Below are 18,002 nucleotides of genomic sequence, written 5' to 3' on the forward strand. Positions count from 1 at the left end.
TTTTGTATATGGTGTTAGAAAGTGTTCTAGTTTCATTCTTTTACAAGTGGTTGACCACTTTTCCCAGCACCACTTAAAACAAGTAAGTTAACTTTAATATTAGCCCAAGCCAAATAAAAGAGTCACAAGGCTATATTCAGCCACAAAGGAAGGAAGGAATAGTATTCTTTATTCTAGGTAGCTATCTGCTTAGCTAAAAATGGAGAGAACTGTTACTCTATGAGAAGAATAGGTATTAGGATACAGCTAGCAGTCTCTGCTAACCTCCTTATATTCCACTCTCTTTCCAGGAGACAGTGACCACTCTAAAACATTATGAATCCAATCAAAGCATATCAGTGGCTACAAACCATTTACTGGCTTCCTAGAGCTCTGAAGGGGCTTCTCAGGTGGCTCAGTGGTAAAGAATCTGCCTGCCAATGCAGGAGACTCAGGTTCGAATCCTGGGTTGGGAAGATCCCTTAGAGAAGGAAATGGCAACCCACTCCAGTATTCTTGCCTGGAAAATCTCAGACAGAGGAGCCTGATGGACTACAGTCCATGGGGTCGAAAGAGTCAGACAAAACTGAGCAACTGAGTAAGGACACAGCATGGATAGTCCATATTGGTAGAGGGTACCTAGCTAGATTTAGTAACATCAAATGCTACCAGTCTCACAAAATAAGGGTTTCAAATTTCTTTAAAGACCTAGTCTTAATGTGAATAAAATTAATGCAGGATAAGTCCAACAAAGAAATAAAAGTGACAGAACATAAAGGTGTTCTTAATAACTTACCAAAGGATTTAAATGTGTAGATCTCATGTACCATCTAAAATTAGAAACTTCAGTGAAAGATTGTGGTCTTGTGGTAGACTATGTAATATTTTATAATTTACAAACCAGTTAATATAAAAGTGATACCATAGTAGTTTATTTGTGTCGATTTGGGGAAGAATCACCACTTACTGTCACTTGAAGATAAGGTCTTCCGATGTGATAGTTTGCTATTTTCCTTAGGAAATCACCACAGTACCTATTCAATTTTTCTGTAACTGGAAGTGTAGATACAGATGTTAAAACTCCAAATTTGGACAGAAACATTACTATAAAATAAACTGCCATGAAAGTTGTTTTTAAAGATCTTGAATCTTAAAAATATTTCCTATTTCTCATCCAATATGAGAACAGAAATCACACCTGCTAAAGTGTGTAATTTTGCAATCTCAGCCTGAGGGTTTTTCAGTCAACAGTTACTTAAGTATTAACTTTTCGCTCCTCCAGCATTTATGTGGCACTAAAACTGAACTGCCTATTTAAGTTTCTAATAGCTTAATATGAAAACCCAGATTCTATTTGATAAACAACAGTTTTCAACCCATATGGAAGAATCATACTGGCTCATTTAGCAAGTACATGTAGGTCTATTATAGGTCAAAAATATGGAAGAAAGACATCAAATACATTCAGAAAGAGACAAGTTTTGACTTCTTTAATAATACATTCAAAATTTTAATATGAGGAGGATTCACTACTTTAATTAACTTTAAACACAATTTTAAGAACAAAAGACCACACACTGGTCAAAACATTTAGATATTCAAAGGGTATGAAGTCACAATAGAGTGGAAAACCTTACGCCAACTGAATTCAGTATGCTCATTGTACAGCTGACCAAACTAAAGGCCAAGGCAACTGGAATATAACAATCCACATGTGCTTTTGAAAATGACAGAAACTACCTCAGTTATAAGAAATGCAGGTTGACCGCTTTAGGGGAATGTAATCCTCAAATTAGCAATTTAGAATTTTCCACTGTAGTCTATGGCCATACCACCTGTCTGTGCCTGATGTTGTCCAATCTCAGAAGCTAAGCACGGTCAGAGTATGGTTAGCTTATGACCACAAACTTCTTCTGGTTAGAACTGGGATGGGAGAATTCCATCATAACCCAATTAAAAATGCAAGGATGCTAAATGTACATGAAAAGTTACTCTTGTAAGTTGGGATGCCTTAATGCTGAGGCAGTAGAATAAAATAGCTACACAGATAGCCACCCCTGGTTGCTCAGATGGTAAAAACAAAACAAAACAAAACAAAACAAAACAAAATCTGCTTGCTAATGCAGGAGACCTGGTTCCATCCCCAGTAGGGAAGATGATCACAGGGAGGGGAATGACAACTCACCCCAGTATCTTCCCTGGAGAACCCTATGGACAGAGTAGTCAGTGGGCTACAGTTTCCGGGGGTGGCAAAGTCAGTCACGATGGACACTTTCACAAATAGAACAGTGAACACAAATTCTAAGTCAAGATAATATTCATAAAGAAACAAGTAACATGAATTTTCTTTTTCTGAGATAAATTTATTTATTTTAATTGGAGGTTAATTACTTTACAATATTGTATTGGTTTTGCCATACATCAACATGAATCCACCACAGGTGTACACGTGTTCCCCATCCTGAACCCCCCTCCTTCCTCCCTCCCTGTACCATCCCTCTGGGGCTTGATGACCTTTTCAAGTAATGAATTTAAAATGAACTGTGTTAGCTCCAAACACAAGATGAACAGAAAACCACTTTAGAATTTATGTAATATTCTTGCTGAAAAACGGTTATTGAAATCACAACAAAATAACAGAATATCTTTAAAGCAATGCTTTATTTATAACCTTTAGTCATTTCATTTGCCAATTTTTAAGAAGTTATATTTGGTTTGTAAATTTTGTGCAAGTAGACTTCTGCTTTATTGTTCCCCAAACTGCAGATATCCAAGACACAGATGCCATGTTCTCTATCCATTTTAGATACTGCTTTGATAATGTCACCTAAAATTAAAGCAGATGGAAAGTATTATAAAACAGATAAATATTTACTCAAATTAAGTATCACAAAAGCTGATTTTTCTTATAATTAACAGTGTCTGTGATTTTCTCCCTCTTCCCTCCAATTCATCACACACATCCATCGAGTTATGTCACAGTAATTTCTGCAGATAACAGTGAATACATCAAACGAATGCTATAAAAAATGTCAAGATACAAGCTGGTACTCCCCATAATTAATTAACTAAATAAATCTACATATTTTCAAGGTCATTTAGGTGCCAAGTAAACAGTTTCCTAGTACTCCTCAAGGAAATACAAAGAATAAATTTTTCTATTTTGAAATTCAATTATCAATTATTTACAAAACTTCTAAGACATAAAGCAAAGTAAGAATAATAATTGAAGCTGCTTTTAAAGTATATTTCCTTTGAAGTAGCTTTATTAACTAACTTAGCTTTGGATATTCTTAAGCACCTTTATCAAGAGGGGATTGGGTGAGACATTGATGAAAATGGCAGAGTACAGAATTTCAGGGCTCTCTCCCTCCACTAAAGCAACTTAGAAGCTGGCAAGAAGCTCAGATCAGCTTTTGCAGAACTCTGGAATTTAGAACAAAACAACAACCTGGTGAAAGATTAATGAATAGAGATTCTGCTGCACTGTGGTAAGAGTGTGCTTGTTTTGAACTGCCCACCTACTCCCCAAATCAGCAACAGTCATGAAGATGGCAGCTTGCCCTCCTGGTACAGGTTGGTAGCATCAGAGGGAGCAATGCTGACCTTTTTCTCAAAGATGTGGTTGTGTCCTTTTGATGTCTTAGGCAGCTCCCTCAAGGTCAGATGCAAGAAACTGCTTTTGTTTTGCCCAATTTGGAGCACCCCCACGACTAGGGTAGCTTTCCCAGTGGCTTTTGCCGAAAGCATATTAAGGGAGGCCTGGCGTGCTGCGATTCATGGGGTCGCAAAGAGTCGGACACGACTGAGCGACTGAACTGAACTGAAATGAACTGATATTAAGGCAAAAGCACTGATCAATCAGAGCAGATAGAGCAGGGGATAAAGTTGGGACAAGCAATAGATAAGACCAAAAAGCCTGGAGAGAAAGGAGCTGGGAAAAGAGATGTAGGGGGAGTATTATTGGCTTTTAAGACTTCCTGTGTATTTCAAGGAATCAAGGTAGCCACGTATATGCCCAGTGCTGGATGCATGTTCAGAAAAGGCCTGAGAAAACACTCATTGTTCACCTCTGGCTAACCATCAGTCTCTGCAGAGCAGAAGTGAGGGCTAAGACAGGACCACAAACAACTGGCTAAGTACTGAAGGGGCTTCCCTGGTGGCTCAGTAGTAAAGAATCCACCTGTCAACGTAGGAGATGCGGGTTTAATTCCTGCATGGGGAAGACCCCTGGAGGACAGCCTGGTAAACCACTTCAGTATTCCTGCCTGGAGAATCCCATGGACAGAGGAGCCTGGCAGGCTATAGTCCATGGGGTCGCAAAGAATTGGACACAACTGAGTGACTAAACAACCACAAAGCACCAAAGGGGTACCACAACACGGAGTCAATCTGCCAAACATGAGGGAGTACTGTTTTTCTTTCCTTCCTTTTCTTGGGTAAAATGGGATTTAAGGAATATCTTTCAGAACACTACCTGACCGCTACTAAACTACTGTATCACAGATTCTGTGACTGCACATGACAAAGATTTCATTTTAACTATGAGAAGACTGAAACATTTAGAGGTTAAGTAAAATAACCAAAGTCACAGGGTGATTCTAAACTGGACAGTCTGGCATCAAAGTAAGGGCTCTGAACCTTTTGTGCTACTTCTCTAAAAAATTATGCTAAAAGGCTAGCAGTACATCCACATTTTATGGGGCCTGAAAAGGTACAGTATTGGGGGGCCCTCTTTATGAAACAGAAAGAAAAATACCTCCAAGAAAACCCCAGAAGGGCCTCGGAAGGGATTTATGCAAGTGAGAACTCCTCAAGCTTAGATTTCATCAGCTTCACACGAAAGCCACATCTGCCACAGAATCGGATGTTTTTTTAATCCTTAATAATTTTATTTATTTTTGTCTCTGCTGGGTGTTTGTTCCTGCATGGGCTTTGTTTTTAAGTTGCACAGAGTGGGGGCTAGTTGCAGTGCACAGGCATCTCCCTGTGGCGGCTTCTCTTGTTGTGGAGCACAGGGTCTAGGCACGTGGGCCTGAGCAGCTGTGGCATATGGGCTCAGCAGTTGCACTGCATGGGCTTAGTTGCTCTGAGGTATGTGGAAACATTCTGGACCAGGGATCAAACCCACATCTCCCACACTGGCAGGTGGACTCTCTACCACTCAGCCACCAGGGAAGCCCCTGATGAATTATTTAAAACTGTGCAAGGTCCCTAACACACAATGGATATAATAAAAGTGCTAGGTCTTCCCTGGTGGCTCAGTGGTAACGAATCCACTTGCCAATGCAAGAGACCTGGCTTTGAGCCCTGATTCAGGCGGATCCCACTTACTGCAGAGCTACTAAGCCTGTGCGCAACAACTACTGAGCCTGTGCTCTAGAGCCTGGGAGCCATAACTGCTGACCCCATGTGCAGCAACTACTGAAGGCCTTGTGCCCTAGAGCTCGTGCTCTAAAACAAGAGAAGCCACCAGAACAGAAGCCCATGCACTGCAACTAGAGGGTAGCCATCCTTCCCCACTCCACAGCTAAAGAAAAGCGCATGCAGCAATGAAGACCCAGCACAGTCAAAATTAAAAAAAAAAAAACAAAAACTTGCTAGTACTATATAGTTTTCTCCTTCTTTGATTAGAATGGACTTTAATCCAGGTGCTTTGGAAAGATTTTAAGATCTTCAGATTTGATGCTAACAACAGAAACCCAAACCTTAATAATTCTAATTGTTACCATGTGGTTTATAAATACTGAGTTACCCAGTACCTGCAACAAAATGTATAAGTCAGTCTTCTGTTTAGGTGACTCTGCCTACTTGTGTAAATGACAACCTCTCTGTGCTTCAATCTGCTCATGTAGTAACTACATCATAGGAGGATTAAATGCATGAAAAAGCACTTTGGTAGCTGACGTAACAATTAAATGTCAGCAACCATCCTTTTCTACTTCAGAAAAACTGGTATTACATTACAAATTTTTGGAGGTTTTCGTTAAATGTAATATTGCTTCTCTTGTTACCATACTGATTCTTTTCTATTTATAAATGTGTTTTGATGGGCAGTAAAACAAAGTGTCTCAAAAGTTTTAAATAGATAAAATGTGCTTTTACACAGTTGTCTATAAAAAGTGCTTTATGTAATCCAAGCAATTCATACTATAAACGTCACTCTTATTGTTGTATGCAACTTTTGCTATCATGTAAATAAGTAAATAGAACTAATAGATACCCTGCTTTAAAAAACACCCTGCTATTAAATTACAATGTTATCATTTATATTACAAAGGAATTGTTTTAAGAGGGTTATAGATTTTACCTATAAAATGAGCTTCTCTACATCTTGTTTTAAATTGTTAGAATTACAAAAATTGTATATTTTTAGGAACATCATATATGCATAAGGTGAGTGTGACAAAGGAATGCCATGTGTTTACCATTCCATTTCCTATTCATGGTCACATGGGAGACAAAGAGTCCTGCCTCCCTTTAGTTAGGTTAGCGTTAGTCGCTCAGTTGTGTCCAACTCTTTGCAACCCCACAGGCTGTAGCCTGCCAGGCTCCTCTGTCAATGGAATTTCTCAAGCAAGAATACTGGAATGTGTTGCCGTTCCCTTCTTCAGGGTATCTTCAAAAGCCAGGGATCAAACCTGGGTCTCCTGCACTGCAGGCAAATTCTTTACCATCTATCTGATCCACCAGTTAGGTGGAGATCATGTAAATAAGTTCTGGCAAATGTGAGTGGAAATGTAGCGGTTTTGGTCCAACACAATTACAAGCCAGTTTCTTTCATCCCTTTCTTCCTTCGCCTAGACAACCCTAGAAGTCATTTGTTCCTGTTGGAGCTGCAGCAGGATGGAAACAGGCTACATTCCTGAATCACTGCTGGGGAGAAAGCTAATAACTGATTGCATCAGACTTGACTTGAGCAAGAAACAAACTTTTACTGTGTGAAGTCACTGAGACTTTGGAATTGCTTTGTACTGCAGCACAGTCTAACCTATCTTGTAATATAGTGTGTCATTCCTTTCTCTGAACATAATACTGGAAATTCGGATTACCTAGAGGATAACAGAATTATTTTCTTACATGTGTTAAAACCTTTTCATACCATGTTACACTTCTGAAATGTTTATCAATGGAAACTGCTTTCAAAGAGGTGGGATGTGTATGTGTGTATATACATACATATATTCTTGTACTTAACAGTTAAAAGTATAATAGCAATTTCAATATCCTATCAGTATTATTCAACATGATTTGGGAACTACGGCTAATCCCTTGGAAAAACATTAAGCTGGATCCCCCATCTCATTCTCTATACCAAAATAAATTCCAAATGGATTAAAATTTTAAACTATAAAAATGAAACCATATTAACAAAAGCAAAAAAAAAAAAACAAAACACTCCCAAACAATCCAATTCAAAAATGGGCAAAGGACTTAAATCAACATTTCTCCAAAGAAGATATACACATGGCCAACGAGCTCATAAATATATGCTATCATTTGTAGTTAGGGAAATGCAAATCAGAACCACAATGAGATATCACTGTAGGATGGCTATTATAAGAAAACACTCAAAAGCAGAGCCCCCTCCCAAAAAAAAACCCAAAATAATGTGTTGGTGAGAATGTGGAGAAATTGGGATCCTCATGGATTGCTTATGGGAATGTAAAATGGTACAGCTGCTGTGGAAAATGGTTTGCTGGTTTCTCAAAAAGTTAAATATAGAACTACCAAGCTGCTGCTGCTGCTGCTAAGTCGCTTCAGTCGTGTCCGACTCTGTGTGACCCCATAGACGTCAGCCTACCAGGCTCCGCCGTCCCTGGGAGTCTCCAGGCAAGAATACTGGAGTGGGTTGCCATTTCTTTCTCCAATGCATGAAAGTGAAAAGTGAAAGTGAAGTCGCTTAGTCGTGTCCGACTCTTTGAGACCCCATGGACTGCAGCCCACCAGGCTCCTCCATCCATGGGATTTTCCAGGCAAGAGTACTGGAGTGGGATGCCACCGCCTTCTCTGAGAACTACCATATGACTCAGCAATTCCAACCCTAGGGATATTCTTAAAACGACTGAAATCAGGGACTTAAACAGGTACTTGCATACCAATTTACATAGCAGAACTATTCACAGTGGTCAACAGATGGAAACAACCCAAATGTCCATCAACAGGCGAATGAATTAAAAAAAATGTGGCACATACATTCACCAGAAGATCATTCAGACGTAAAAAGAAGTGAAATTCTGATATATATTATAACATGGATGGACCTTGAGGATATTATACCAAGTTAGTAAGTCAGACCGAAAAGGACTAAACTGCATTACTTCACTTAGATATCTAGAATGGGCAAATTCATGGGGACAGAAAGTAAAATAGAGGTTATCAGGAGCTAAGGAGAGAGGGGAATGGGGAGTTATTGTTTAACAGGTATAGTGTTTCTGTTTTCAGATGATGAAAATGTTCTGAAAATGGTTAACATTGATGGTTGCACAACACTGTAAATGTACTTAGTGTCACTGAATTGTACACTTTAAAATGGTTAAAGTGGTAATTTTATGTTATGCATATTTTACCACAATACAAATTATATGTGAGTAAAAAAACATATAAAAGTATCAGAAAAAAAACAGTGAATTAAAAAAAAAAATCTTCGACTGAGTGATGTCTTCTTGAGTCTGACATAAAATCGATAGCCACAAAAATGAAAGACTGATATATTTGAGTACATAAAAATAAAATTACTTAACAAATCAAAACAAGATTCCCATTGAATAAATTTCAAACTGATAAAAAAAGTATTTGCAACACACAATGAAGGTTAAATTTCTTCAGTATGCAGAAAGAGCTTACAAATTAATTTTAAAAAGAACTCAGAAAAATGGAAAAAAAAAACTAGCATAGAAAGTTCTAGAAAGTTCACAGAAAAATATAAATGGCCAATAAATATATGAAGATATTGAACCTTAGAAATAATTCAGAACTGCAAATGAAAATAATGATAACAATACATTTTGCCTATCATCTGCCAAAGATTAACAAGACTGATACTATCTAGTATTTTTAAGGGAGTGAGTCAAGTGGCACTCTTTCTTTTGGTTGAAGTGTGAATTGTTATAACCTTTTTGAAGGACATTTTGACAATACCTACCAAAATTTTGGGCTTCCCTGATGTCTCAAATCTGCCTGGAATGCAGGAGACCCAGGTTCAATCCCTGGGTTGGGAAGATCCCCTAGACAAGGAGATGGCAACCCACTCTAGTATTCTTGCCCAGGAAATCCTTGGATAGAGGAGCCTCATGGCTATAGTCCATGGGTCACAAAGAGTCAGACACGACTGAGTGACTAACACTTTCACTTTTCACTTACACCAAAATTTTGAATTTGGTGACATCTAAGAAATAGGGAAAAGAATACATCAAGGCTGTATTTTGTCACCCTGCTTATTTAACTTATATCTAGGGTACATCATGAGAAATGCTGGGCTGAATGAAGCACAAGCTAGAATCAAGATTGCCGAGAAAAATTAATAACCTCAGATATGCAGATGACACCACCCTTATGGCAGAAAGCGAAGAACAACTAAAGAGCCTCTTGATGAAAGTGAAGAGGAAAGTGAAAAAGTTGGCTTAAAACTCAACATTCAGAAAACTAAGATCATGGCATCTGGTTCCATCACTTCATGGCAAATAGATAGGGAAACAGTGGAAACAGTGAGAGACTTTATTTTGGGGGGCCCCAAAATCAGTGCAGATGATGATTGCAGCCATGAAATTAAAAGATGCTTACTCCTTGGGAGATAAGTTATGATCAACCTAGACAGTATATTAAAAAGCAGAGACATTACTTTGCCAACAAAGGTCTGTCTAGTGAAAGCTATGGTTTTTCCAGTAGTCGTGTATGGATGTGAGACTTGGACTATAAAGAAAGCTGAGTGCTGAAGAATTGATGCTTTTGAACTGTGTTGTTGGAGGAGACTCTTGAGAGTCCTTGGACTGCAAGGAGATCCAACCAGCCCATCCTAAAGGAAATCAGTCCTGAATATTCATTGGAATGACCGATGCTGAAATTCCAATCCTGTGGCCACCTGATGGGAAGAACTGATCATTGGAAAAGATCCTGTTGCTGGGAAAGATTGAAGGTGGGAGGAGAAGGGGCCGACAGGATGAGATGGCTGGATGGCATCACCGACTCAATGGACATGAGTTTGAGTAAACTCTGGGAGTTGGTGATGGACAGGGAGGCCTGGCGTGCTGCAGTCCATGGGGTCACAAAGATTTGGACATGACTGAGCAACTGGACTGAAGAATTCATTTTACAGATATATAAGTGAACAAAGATTATAGATTATATATACATACACATGGGGCTTCCCCAGTGGCTCAATGGTAAAGAATCTGCCTGTCAACACAGAAGATGTGAGTTTAATCCCTAATCCGGGAAGATCCCCTGGAGGAGGAAATGGCAACCCACTCCAGTCTTCTTCCCTGGGAAATCCCATGGACAGAGGAGCCTGGCAGGCTACAGTCCATGGGGTCACAAAAGAGTCAGACACAACTTAGCAACTGACCACCACCAACATACATACACACACACAGATAGATATAGATACTCATTGCAGTACTGTTTGCCAGTATAAAAAACATTTGGAAACAATCTAAATGTCCATCAATACGGGACTAATTAAGTAAATACCAGTATAGCTACACAGTGGAGTATTTATAGCTACTAAAATGAAAGAGGTAGCTCTCTATATATTGATACTAGCATGAAAGCTATTCAAGTGTTAACAGATAAAAGTTGGTTATGAAACCATGTTTAATATAATTCCATGTATGTATCTAAGAGAGAGGGGAACAGACTGTATGTGTGCGTGTGTGCGCATGTATGTGAGACAGAAAGAATATACTGTCAAATGTAAAAATAATTTCTTAAAGGATTTAAGTACAGGTTATCTCCAGAGAGTGGGTGGGCTGGTAGAAAGGGATGAACCTTCAAAGGCAGGGAGGGAAACTTTCAGTTTTACCCTGTACCTTTTGGTATTATTTGAATTTTTAAATTATGAACATGGATAGCTTTTATTATTAAAAAAAACTAGTTTATAAAAATGTTGAAAAGATGATACCAATGTTATACTGTAAGCCACTGCATTACATTATTCTGTATATTTTTTAAATTAATTTATTTTAATTGGAGGCTAATCATTTTACAATATTGTGGTGGTTTTTGCCATACATTGACATGAATCAGCCATGGGTGAACATGCGTCCCCCATCCTGAACCCTGGTCCCACCTCCCTCCCCATCCCATCCCTCTGGGTTGTCCCAATGTACCAGCTCTGAGTGCCCTGTTTCCTGCATTGAACTGGGACTGGCCATGTATTTCACATATGGTAATATACATGTTTCAATGCTATTCTCTCAAATCATCCCATCCTCACCTTCTCCCACAGAGTCCAAAAGTCTGTTCTTTGTATCTGTGTATCTTTCCATTTGTAATTATGGAGAGAATGGAAATGTTTGGAACCAAATTGATCTGTGCTCAAATCCTAGCTGTTATCTATGCTGATAAATCTCTCTGATCTTCAGTCTAATCATCTATCAACAGGAGATAATAATGTTTACCTTGCAAGGCTCTTCTTGTTAGGATTAGTTATTCAGTCCAGTTCAGTTCAGTCGCTCAGTCGTGTCTGACTCTTTGTGACCCCATGAATCACAGCACACCAGGCCTCCCTGTCCATCACCAACTCCCGGAGTTCACTCAGACTCACGTCCATCGAGTCCATGATGCCATCCAGCCATCTCATCCTCAGTCGCCCCCTTCTCCTCCTGCTCCCAATCCCTCCCAGCATCAGAGTCTTTTCCAATGAGTCAACTCTTCCCATGAGGTGGCCAAAGTACTGGAGTTTCAGCTTTAGCACCATTCCTTCCAAAGAAATCCCAGGGCTGATCTCCTTCAGAATGGACTGGCTGGATCTCCTTGCAGTCCTGGGGACTCTCAAGAATCTTCTCCAACACCACAGTTCAAAAGCATCAATTCTTCGGTGCTCAGCCTTCTTCACAGTCCAACTCTCACATCCATACACGACCACAGGAAAAACCGTAGCCTTGACTAGACGGACCTTAGTCGGCAAAGTAATGTCTCTGCTTTTGAATAGATGTCACTTATGTAAAATGTCCAGGCACAATGCTTTGCAGAGAGCTAAATGGACACTATCATTACGCCATGAAAAATATGGTATTCCATGTTTGAAATGAATTACCTTGCTTTTGATTATATCCCTTCTCTCTTCTAGTGATTCTTGCCCTTCATGTCCCAAATATTAACTGCTCTAGCAGAATGGTACCAGGTATTTTCACATGATCATGTTAAGTGACTGCTGGAAGAATGTTGGCACTAGCAAGTAGTGGGTAACTATGAATTTTGTCTTTGTTTTTTTACATTGTTAATAGCATACACAGACAGCAGAAGAAACATGACAGAAGTGGATACTGCAGTAAAGCAAGAGCAAGAGTTCCATAGAGATTTCAAGTGCAGATTAGGGCCCTAATTACCAAATCCGGGGTTACTGACAGTCTAAGGAGCTGAAACGTAAGAAGTAATGTGTATGCATGCTCAGCTGCGCTTGACTTTTTGCAACCCCATGGACTGCAGCTTGCCAGCTTCCTCAGTCCATGGGATTTCCCAGGCAAGAATACTGGAGTGGGTTGCCATTTCCTCCTCCAGGGAATATTCCTGACACAGGGATTAAACCCGCATCTCCTGTGTTTCCTGAATTGGCAGGTGGATTCTTTACCACTGAACCACTCGGGAGGCCCCGTAAGAAGTAATACTGCAAGTTAATATATCATCTTTAAAATGGATTGTGGGAAAAATAAAGAACCTTATCTCTTACAAAATTGGATACTTAAGTTCAGTTTGAAGTGAGGTGTTAGTTGCTCAGTTGTGTCCAACTCTTTGTGACCCCATGGACTGTAACCCACCAGGCTCCTCTGTCCATGGAGTTCTCTGGGTAAGAATCCTAGAGTGGGTTGCCATGCCCTTCTCCAGGGGATCTTCCTAATCCAGGGATTGAACCTGGGTCTCCCATATTGCAGGCAGTTTCTTTACCATCTGAGCCACCAGGGAAGTTCAGTTTGCAGTAACTGTTACTGCCAAAAGTTACTTCATCATCAGGCACAACTCCTAAGACTTGTTTAAAAACAACATGCACTCAGGAGTTTCATCAGCTTAGAAAGACCCACCATAAAATCCCAAGATAATAAGGCGTTTCTTTAGTGCTTTTTTAAAGGGAATATTCATATAAGCTCAATTAAAATGGCTAGAAACGTTACCACATGCTTAGGAAATAGAAATGACAGAAGAAAGTGAATAGGATAATTATAATTGGACATGTCATTTTACTCATATATAAAAATGATTTAAAGTTCAGGATGTTATATAGCAGCCTAAACAATTCGTTGGTTGAAGGGCTTCACTACTGGGATTACACACATGCTTAGCAGTCCTCAAGGAATTTATTGCATAGCACTTGAATAACTATTTATAAGAGAAAACAACTGTACTGCACTATAGTATGGGACTTCCCTGGTAGCTCAGCTGGTAAAGAATCTACCTGCAATGCGGCGATCCCAGTTTGATTCCTAGGTCAGGAACATCCCTTGGAGAAGGGATAGGCTACCCACTCTAGTATTCCTGGGCTTCCCTGGTGGCTCAGATGGTAAAGAATCTGCCTGCAATGCAGGAAACCTGGGTTCTATCCCTGGGTTGGGAAGATCCCCTGGAGGAGGGCATGGCAACTCACTCCAGTATTCTTGCCTGGAGAATCTCCATGGACAGAGGAGCCTGGCAGCCAAAGTCCATGGGGCCGCAAAGAGTCGGTAATGACTGAGTGACTAAGCACACAGTATGGGGGCACTGAGATTTCGGGGAATTATAAGGTGAAAGGACAAACTGTCTTGCCCGAATTAAAAGGAGAGAGGAGTAAAAGCTGCACTGTTCCATATGCATACCACTTCAGTTTAGTGAATACTTACATTTAGAAATGTATTATAAAAGAACATTCTTAATGCCTGCCTGGAGTAGAAACCATTAATCTATCCAATTTTATTTTAAAATATATTCTCATTTATCTTTGGGTACTTTTACCAAATAATTCTTTAAACTGTATCAAATGTTAAAGCTAGAACTGTTTATATAGTAACATCTTAAGGTTGGGACCATTTGCATTATTAATTGATTTTATTTTCTGACTGCAAAGATCCTGAGATTGTCTCACCTGCAAGTACTCTTGAACTTCTAATTATTTCACTGCCAGTTGATGCCTGTGGATACACACAGCTGTAACGCATGCAGGTTAATAATGTGTCTACTTGAGATGTTCGGGCATCTTGTAGAGAATACATGGGGAGGAAAGCTACATTGATTGCTCTCTCATGGTTCAGACCTGTTACAGAAAAATCACACATTATTAAAAGTGTAGTTAGTAACATGGTGCTAATGAGGCCAGATCTGATGGTCTGATCCTCACGTGTGCCAGATAGCTTCATAACTGTAAAAAATAACTTTCAAAACTGGGCAAAGGGACTAAACCCTTTGCCATGCAAATGCTTATAAATACATTATACTGATTGAAAGAGGAGACACTTCAGAGCAATCTAGCATCATCGTTGGAAATAACAGTCCCAAATCTTTTAAATATTGATGGATGGCTTAAATATTAATATTGAGAGAACAGCCTAGTCACAAAAATGAAGACATGTAGAGAATTTTCATCATCATTTATGATACGCACCATTACAGGACAGGAGAATTCAGAGATAACTACTGGTTCTTTTACTGCCATTTTGGACTTACGGATATAAGACTCAAGCAAGGCCAGGGATGGAAGTACCAAGGTTCCATTTGTCCTCAAACATACAAGAAAAATTTCAGTCACTCACCATTAGGGCTAGAAAAGGTTGCAGCTTGGGGGAACCACCACCATGCATCCTGACCTATGTCTGTTGTCTCTTTATGAGGGTCAATGTCAACTAGGGTGGATTAAAAAGACTTCTGACAGGCAAGGGTTTCAGCTGGGTATTCAAGCATGAGCAGCATTTAAATAAACAGAGGGAAGGGTATTTCAGGTAGGGCAGGAAGAAGCCAAAAGTACAGGCCAGAGTAAGGAAACCATCTTGACTGGATCAAGGAAAAATATGCAGAGCACAGCTTGACAACTCTGAATTCCACCCAGACACTCAAACCAGAAACTTAGAAGTTACCCTTAACTCTTCCCTTTCATTCTTCCCTGATATTTAGTCAGCAAGTCCTATAGATTCTATGACTTCAGTATCTGCCCTATTCATCCCATAGCAATTCTTAAGTATAGAGCATGAGCCAATGGTATGTAAACAAGTCCTTCCAGTTAAGCTGTAAACTGATCCAGAAACAGAAGTCCATTCTTTGTTTTTTATGGGTCAACAACACTAAGTTACATAGCTGTAACTTAACAAATAACTAAGGGCTACTTAAAGCTTTTTAAGGATTACTAAAATCTGGTATTCATAAACTAAAATAGTCATACCATCTAGAATTTACTGTGGATTCCAATTCAGTATTATTACTCCCTCATAACTCAGCAATGCTGCAAAACTCATGTCAGTGTGCACATACTCCTATCCTATTTCCTTGATTCTAATACCAAATCTAAGGCATACCATCCATTTAATAATGGGTTTTTATTTTTTTAAATTTGTATTTTTACTTTATTTTACTTTACAATACTGTATTGGTTTTGCCATACATTGACATGAATCCACCACGGGTGTATATGAGTTCTCAATTCTGAACCCCCCTCCCACCTCCCACCCCATATCATCTCTCTGGATCATCCCCGTGCACCAGCCCCAAGCATCCTGTATCCTGTATCGAACATAGACTGGCGATTCGTTTCTTACATGATGGGTTTTTAATAAAAAGAAAACACTGCATTAAATGTACCCATTGACCATAAAATGCATTCCAACTTGCAAATGTAAAAAAAGAGAAAGAGTGCTTTAGAACTGAGAAAATATCAAGTTGGAAACCTCGATTTTTAGGAAGATAGCTTTATTATCATTGTGTCATTGATACTATTATGAGTTGCTTTCTAAATTATAGAATACTGTGAGTTTAGCTTCAACATTACTGGTAGAATTCGTCATGAGTTGTTTGGCTGAACTAGAGTTCAGAGTGCAAATGTATAAGTAAATATGCCCAAGACCTCTGTACTTGATGTTCCTGTACGTAGAATGCTCTTTCCCCAGATAAACACACGGCTTGGTCCTTCACCTCCGTTAGATGTCTGGTGAAATATTATTTTCTTAGGGAGACCTCCCTGACCACTCCATTTAAAATTTAGCCATTTTCAATGACAGCACTCTCTAACCCCTTTCTTCTAGCATTGATCGCCATACCTCATTTCACCACAGGGCTCTGTTATCGTTTGCATTAACTCATGTAACCTCAGTCCCCAGAGCAGCACTGAGCATGCCTTAGGTGCTCAGTAAATATTTGTGGAATTGAGTAAAAGAATGTATACGTGCACATTTCAATGTACAATTCTCAACTAATTAGACTTTAGGACATTTGTGCACTGTATTCAAATATGAATTCATCCATATTCACAATAGCAAAAGAGATGAACACAAATATCCTCCCCACAATGTACAGGTATAATGCACTTCAATGGTGACAATTTATGTGTTACTTAGGTAACTTACAACATACTACTTAGGTAAGTGTGGTAATACATGTGGATTATATTAAAAATTAGAGGGAAATAGAAAATCAAACAAATAAGCTCATATTCCTCTTTTGTAAAGTATATTGTATGCAATTCATATATCTTCCTCTCAAATTCTTCGTTATCAATGTATTCCTTTTCCAATGAAAGTCTGTGTGTTTGTGTGTGTACGTGTTGGGTAGGATCCCACCACCTAGCATAGTACTTGGTATATGCTATATTTTATGAAATCTAAAATATCATTGTTTTTTAAGATGATCATTATTTTATACACCACTAAGGAAAAAAATACTACCAATTAAACAAAGGCATGGCATCAACTGTAAGATCAATATCCATTTTAAAAGATGTTAACATACGGGGAAAAAAGTGTGTCTTACACTGATGAAATCTGATAGTAGGTACTTAAGGTTTAAGGATTAAATTACTTTTATTATGCAATGGAATAAGGGACAGAATTAAGGGGTAGCAACAGTAACCCATACAATCCAGTGTGCGGCTCCATTTGGGATACAAGAATGAGAAGCATGTCAGTGGAATAGGATATCCTAAGGATACAGCCAGTGAAGAAACCAAGAGTGAGGGAATCCAGTTCTACTCAGATTTTAATGGTTCAAGTAGCCTTTGACACGGAAGGAGGCATACCTCAGGGCTACAAATAATTGGTCCTGAGCGTGCAGGCTAGTGCCAAGGAGGGCAGGAATTATGTTGCTCTGCTTGGTTGCTTTAATAAGAGAAAAAAATCAAGATAAGTAAAGCCTTATGATTTCCATGTAACTACAGCATATTACATTACTTTGATGTTACAGTTAATGCAACTACTTATTTACAATTTGTGATGATTTAAATCCATTTTTCAGAAAAGGAAAAGAATGATACAAAATTTTTCAACAAAAAATCCTGATTAAAAAGTCTACAAAACACTATCTTAACATTCTCCTTAAATTACACCTATTGTTACTGGAGTTTGTATCTCTTGATATCCAAGAGATAAACAGATGGCTTTCAGAGGTTTACTAAAGGTTGGCTGAGTAATTATTTTCCTCATTGTCTAAGTCAAATGCAAACTGAAGAGAGAACTTTTAAACTTTAATTGACTCATAGCATTTCATGAGCAACTATTAATAAATTAGTGTTTGCAGAATCAATGATGTACTAATGCCATCTTTGAGTCCAATCAAGCTTTTGAGAAGTATCTTCTTAATATTTTAAGTGAGAAATAATTCTTAAAATTGACGAACAGATTAAAAAGCTTATACTTGGG

The 18,002-nt window shown here is 38.9% G+C and overlaps 1 protein-coding gene across 1 annotated transcript in view; it reads right to left on the bottom strand.

The window, feature by feature from the left end:
- Positions 1–2,623: 2,623 nt before the first annotated feature.
- The window catches only part of RADX (RPA1 related single stranded DNA binding protein, X-linked), an 84,794-nt gene continuing 69,415 nt past the window's right edge, over positions 2,624–18,002 (bottom strand). Inside the window, 2 exon segments of the mRNA XM_070291251.1 lie at positions 2,624–2,806; positions 14,252–14,419. Of these exon segments, the coding sequence (XP_070147352.1) occupies positions 2,676–2,806; positions 14,252–14,419 (299 nt within the window). The 3' untranslated portion in view covers positions 2,624–2,675.

This window comes from Ovis canadensis, chromosome X, assembly GCF_042477335.2.
Source record: "Ovis canadensis isolate MfBH-ARS-UI-01 breed Bighorn chromosome X, ARS-UI_OviCan_v2, whole genome shotgun sequence".
In the NCBI taxonomy this organism is placed as follows: domain Eukaryota; kingdom Metazoa; phylum Chordata; class Mammalia; order Artiodactyla; family Bovidae; genus Ovis; species Ovis canadensis.